This window comes from Uranotaenia lowii, chromosome 2 (assembly GCF_029784155.1).
Source record: "Uranotaenia lowii strain MFRU-FL chromosome 2, ASM2978415v1, whole genome shotgun sequence".
NCBI lineage: Eukaryota > Metazoa > Arthropoda > Insecta > Diptera > Culicidae > Uranotaenia > Uranotaenia lowii.
In genome coordinates this window covers 413,274,445-413,280,843 of record NC_073692.1, presented here as the reverse complement: position 1 = coordinate 413,280,843, position 6,399 = coordinate 413,274,445, and the positions used below count along the sequence as shown (strand labels likewise).

The 6,399-nt window shown below is 37.0% G+C and overlaps 1 protein-coding gene across 1 annotated transcript; it reads left to right on the top strand.

The window, feature by feature from the left end:
• The first annotated feature begins 3,103 nt into the window (after positions 1-3,103).
• Positions 3,104-4,307, top strand: LOC129743397 (pancreatic triacylglycerol lipase-like). The gene is made up of 2 exons (XM_055735394.1): positions 3,104-3,134; positions 3,199-4,307. The coding sequence occupies exons 1-2, from the start codon at positions 3,104-3,106 to the stop codon at positions 4,305-4,307; spliced, it is 1,140 nt and encodes a 379-aa protein (XP_055591369.1).
• The last annotated feature ends 2,092 nt before the right edge of the window (positions 4,308-6,399 follow it).

Below are 6,399 nucleotides of genomic sequence, written 5' to 3'. Positions count from 1 at the left end.
TTGCCGCTATCCTACTCTAAGCTATTCTACTCTCATGTAAATTTTCCTCTTCTGTCCCCCGATCTGTTTTTCCTTTCCGGGTCAGCCAGGTAGCTCATAAACCCATACAAAAAAAAAAAAAAAAAAAAAAAAAAAAAAAAAAAAAAAAAAAAAAAAAAATGTTTGTTATCAAATTCAATACACTTACTATTTGCCCTGACGGGCTTTCGAAATACCTCATTGCTTTAATGGGCGGCCGAGTTCCCTCTTGCTTTTTTGAATCTTATTTGGTATCCAGCTTAGGCACCAATCAAGACCGGATACTGTTCCTCCCCCGAATTAACAGGGTGAAACTTACAAATAATTCTTCTGGCAGGATCTGCCAATGTGGAATCTCGTACGAACCGTTTTTAGGGTTCCTTTCGAGATTGATTCATTACCGATATTATCGATGTATAGATAATTTAGAACTCCGTTAATATAGCGATTGCTATCGCTGATGTTCTAAGCTTGTCTCTCGTGCATAGCTCTCATCAGTGATGTTAACCTTCCGAATTTCATCTGGATCTTCCAGACTTTTTGGACTTCTGCCAGACATTTTTTCAAGTTTCCAGACTTCCATACTTTTGACATTTCATCCAGACAATTCCAGACTTTTGGATTAGGAAATAAAATGTTCTAAGAAACTATGAAATTTCAAAATGATCAGGATGCAATACGGCAGGAAATGATAAGAATTTATGAATTATGAATTCAGAAGTGTTTGACAGTTATTGATAATGGCAAATGGTGATGTATGTTGAATTAAAATTCAAACAGATCACGTAACTAATAGTGACAGAAAAAACATGCGATTTGTGGCTATCTGGCATTGAGATTTGGCAAAAAAATGGTTACCACCTTCATCAAAAGCTAGCTATCCAGACATTTCCAGACATTTTTTCGAAATCTTCCATACTTCTTTAAAAAAAAACAGTTGACAACCCTGGCTTTCATGGTAAGAGGGCAAAGACTACATATTCCAAGATGCCACAACGAGCTAAAAAATCTTGTCATTTGATGCAAAAATATAAATTATGTTTGAGATTTTGGTTTACATTCTGCTAGTCTTGTGTATGAAACCGGGCTAAATACGGACTTTTTTCTCGATATCCGGACAACCAGGCCAGGCTGGGCATTTCTATTTTTTTCTTTGAAAATTCGAGCAAGCCCGGTTAAAATTGGACAACTTATGAGTTCAGCTAGAAACATGTCTTCGGTTGGAACCCCTGAAATTTTCAACAGAATTTAAATCTATAACTTATCAATTATTGGCTCTCATTACATTTTTGTTTTTAAAAGTAGTCGTTTAATGTATCCAGGGATATCCTCGTCCTTGATGGAAATGAGTAGGCGATGACTAATCGCACGCATTTTTTTTTTTCATTTTGCCAATATTTCCAATTAATTTGGTTTTTTTATTGAGTGAATCTTTATTAATTGATATTGGGTGGCATACACGTGTGCCTTGCTTGATTGTGGTTTGATTTTCGTGTCGGTTTTTAGATTTTTTAAACATGCTATACATGCTGTATAAATTTGCTCGTGTTGAATCTCACAATTTCAAAGCTAAGTTCAACTGCTTGAAAATGTGAAAACAACGGTGATAAAAGTAAATTCGCCTTTGCTGATTTTTGGACGGTAGAAATATTTTAGCAAATTGACGCTAGCTATCTATCCTGAAAATTTGTGATCTAGAGATGATGTTGTTCTAGTAAAAGTGATAAAAAAAAGTTATCTTATCTTGTGATGTTTTTGTGAAAAGATTTAAACAGCTTAGCTAATGTGGCCTCAAGTTTCCTAATAATGCTTTAAGAATATTTTGGTCCTCGAGCTAGGATTTGGTCCTCTATAGGAAATGTTCCGTTGAATAACTTGGACCATAACTTCCAATTTTATTAAACAAAAAGTTATTAGGTGTTGAATTGGAACATTTCTTTTGGCATTGAAAAACAATAAATTCAATTGACATCACTGCTAAATGCCGAGCGAGGTATTGGACGACTACTTTTCATGCAATACTTCGCGAACATTAGCATTGATATCAATTGGATTTATTATTTTCCAACATTACGGTCTTGGACAAAATTTCCTTTAGAAACTTTATGAATTAGCCCAAAACCATCAGCAGACTCGGTTCCGCAGAAAAAAAAAACAAAAATGGGGTTGCTTTTTCAATACAAAATATTCAATTTTCCCATACAAACCTTAAAGTTCAAATTTATTCATGTTAACGTTACTTAAAGATTAAATCATGAACTCATGAACTCATCCAATCCAAACCAAAACGAAACTATTCTAAGAAAGTCGATTTTCAGTCAAAAAATGTTTACTTCGAGATAACACCAGGGGCGGGATTATGGAACTCGGAACAATCGAGTTTTGTTCGATTCGACCGACTTTGGCATTACCGATCTTGAACGAGCTCGATTCGAATGGAACGTTTCGAGATGATCTACTACCCGGTTTACTCGAAATTCGATTCGAATTAAAACTCGAAAAGAGTATCTCGAATCGAATAGGATTCATAATTTCACCCCAGATTTTAACATTTCATGCATTTGTATGTCATTTGGAATCAACATTAAAATTTCGATTTTCCGGATTTCCTGTCCCCCCTTTGGAGATTTTTAAGTGTCAAAAAACCGAAACTTTGAGCGCTTTGAGGCATCCCTAAATCAATTCCGATTGAGCTGAAATTTTGCACATGTTATTTTTTTGGCCATTCTACAAAATATATATGGTCGGTTTTCAAAATTCAATCATGAAATTTTTCCCATACCTCCACTGCCACCCTAATGTACGTAGATAGTAAAAAGTTGTATCAAACTGTACATAAATGTATTTGTTGCATTTTAACCTAAACAGTGTCACGATACCATTCCGGCTTTTCAAAGGGAGCGCTGGATATAGCTGAAAAATCCCTCACAGCTCCTCAATATGTTAGCCCCACTATCAGGCCAATTAGAAAACCCTTCACTGTTATCAATTTTTGCCAATTAGCAATACTGTGTCGTATCAACGAAACTATAAAAGTATGTTTACGAATGGCAGTTGAAAAGTTCCGTTCCACTAGGTTGAAGGTATGCTTCCCGTTGTTTTGTTACTGTTCAATGGTAGGTTTTCAAACTGATAGTTGATCGATTTTGTTCGCTAAGCAATCTGTTGAATACTTTCTAGTGGTGATACAGTTGCATGGATCGAATTTCTGGAAGATCGTGGAGCAACTTCCTGACGAAACTCAGTTAATGTTCGAAAAACACTTTTACTATGATCACGATGGGCGCGTATATCGGATTGAAGGTGATCGAAATCCTCCGGATCAACCGGACGCTGCCGATGTTTGGCTGGCGGATAACTTTGTCCCCGACGATGATGGCCGGATGTATTCGTTAGCTGGAGATTTCGATTATGCTCCATTTTTTGATGCTGAAAGAGATACCGTCTTCCGTTTGTACACCAGAGATAGCTCGGACTACGAAATACTCAGAGTTAATGACACGAGCTCGATTATACGATCAAGGTTCAACGTCAGCCATCCAACCAGATTCACGATACACGGGTTCGGTAGTAACGGAGATGGATTGAGTAGCTCTTTGATCCGGGATCAGTACTTTGTTCTGGGAGAGTTCAATGTCGTTGTCGTGGATTGGAGTGGTGGATCGGGGCTGGGTATGTACCTTACATCGTACTTCCAAGTGCGGCGACGAGTTGCAGCAGTAGGTAAAGTTGTTTCGCAGCTCATTGATACACTCGTTCAAGCTACCGAGATATCACTGAACGAAATCAGCATCGTAGGATTCAGTTTAGGGGCTCACATAGCCGGAAATGCAGGAAAAGCGCAGTCAGGTCGCATCCGAACTATCATCGGACTAGATCCTGCAAGACTTTTGTTCAGTGAACAGGACAGTGACATTCTATCCAGTCAGGACGCCCAATACGTTGAAGTGCTTCACACCAGTTCCTTCGGATACCCATTCCCAATCGGAACGTCGGATTTTTACGCCAACGGAGGAGTTTTCTATCAACCGGGCTGCTTTTTCGAGGGATACATTGGTTGTTCGCATTCACGTGCTTACTTTTACTACGCGGAGTCGATAACAAGCCAGGTGGGGTTTTGGGCACGGAAATGTGCGCAACTCACTGTGAACCTGTTCGATGTAACGTGTGATGGCCAAAACGGGACGATGGCACGGATGGGCGGTGAACCTCCCAATACGGAAACGGACGCTTGCGGTTCATATCAGTTCGAAACAAATTCAGCGGCACCGTTTGCCAAAGGCCGATGAGTGAATGGCGAAGACACCTGGCGCAAAAGTCGGCGTAACTGCATTATCTTAGTATGCAATTAAACTGTGTGATAAGAGACATTCATTGAATAGCGAAAACCATAGGAGCAGTTTTATTCATGAAAAGTGTGCCATGGAATGTGGATGGAATGTTTATTCAATAAATACGAATGAAAGGTAGTGTGGCAGCCATTTGAATAATCTGATTCTCGAAGGATCGCAACACGTATGAAGAACTTGAATTTTGTTAAAGCCCCGATAGTTTTCTAACTAAGAACACAGCCACCTAAGAAGTAAATTTAATTGAGCCGAATTACGACGACGAGCTTTGAATAAAACTCTGCTTGGTTGAATTCTCATTTTGAAGGCTGAGAGCGATTTTGACATCACATGTCATCAACGAAAATTCATTCTCACTGCAAGCTACACATGCTGGGATAACCACACATTGTCAACTACTTTGAAGTGGTGGGGTCAACTCCACCTGACAGCAGTACTTCAAAATAGTTGATCAAATTGATGACGTGTGATGAAAATGCTTCTTAATTCTACTCTCTTATTTTCAACGTCTTTTCATTTCTGCAAAGTTTCTATCCGTCTACAATATTCATTATCTCGAAATGTTTCTACTTGAGAAACGTAACTTTGACCGATGAAGCCAATCAATTGATTAACATAACCCAAAACTTTACAGTTTTCGGAAATAAGTATCGGCATTTCTGTAACAATTACAAAAATGGTGGTAAAACTACCAGTTATTCTGTAAAGTTTAACAATTTTTCGGGAAAAATGACAGAACTTTTTAAATTTATTTGTTTAAAATAACCAGTTTTTCGGTTCTTATTGCAGGTATTTTGGTGAACTTGATTGATTATTCGATTAATTTTACCAAACTTTTTCAAATTCTTCGGTGAAATTACCGGTATTTCGGTTATAATTACAGGTATTTCGGTAAACATTATTGATTAAAAGATACATACGGTTTACCAAGCTTTAATAGATTTTTGGTAAAACAATATAGGCTTTTCGGTAATAATTACAGGCATTTCGGTTCAACAGTACCGGTTTACCGGTAGTAAAACGAGCTGTCACGTTGACAACTGTCAATATTTTGACAGGTTATTTCATATCAGCCGAGCGTCGGTAGTTTCTTAACGAAATAGCTCTGTGGCATTTAGCTTAGCTTAGCTTAGCTTGATTGACTACTTACATCCACCTGAACCATTGAACCCGAAATGCTATATAATTAAATTTTATAAAATAATTTCTACTGAAAAAGTTCATCTTTCTTTTAATGATCGAATACTGATATCATTGTTGGTCTCTCATTTTCTACAATAAAAGCATTTCGAAAACCATGTTATCAGGCGTGGCTCAGTAGAAATAATTCCACATCACCAATGGTTGCTACTCCGTGATTGACCGAGGCCATCAACTTTGTTCAGAGGTCAAATGAATGGTGTCTGGGATTGACGAACATTCACAATGTACAAAACTGATGCTCTCTCTTTGAACGTCAATAACGGCGCCGGCCACGTCCTAGTAGTCAATAGATAGAGAGGAAAATAAGAGAATAGGATGATAGAATATAAATTCATGCTTTAGGACCGAGGTTACCTCTGCATTCTAGCAAAACAATTTTGGTTTGGAGGTTTGGGTGGTAGGATATGATCAGGAGACACTTTTGACTAATGTGAATTGGTTTTTTTATTATCATATTTTAGAAATTATTTTTTGATGAAAATTCCTTTACTGCTATAAGTAAAACACTAAATGCTTTCTAACACATAATCATCATTCAAAAATCTTGATACATTTTATAAACTTCAAAATTTGAATAAAGGTTATTGTGAATGAGTTTTTATGAAAATAAATCGATGCGTTACTAATGTTTGCCTTATATTAATCTAACAAACTATCAATCTGTATAAAAAACTGAATTGCACAGTGAATATAGGCTATAAGGAAAGAAGAATGAGACGTTTAGTGCAAACAGATCTTTTGAATTGAAAAAAGAATTGTTTTTAGCTTTTTGACTTCAAATTAGAATCATTCTTAATAAACTTTAAAACTATGTTAATACAGCGTCCAA

Bases quoted from the DNA above. Each gene is read 5' to 3' on its own strand.
- LOC129743397 (XM_055735394.1), top strand. From the start codon at position 3,104: ATGCTTCCCGTTGTTTTGTTACTGTTCAATG. The intron at 3,135-3,198 runs GTAGGTTTTCAA...AATACTTTCTAG, and splicing joins TGTTTTGTTACTGTTCAATG to TGGTGATACAGTTGCATGGA.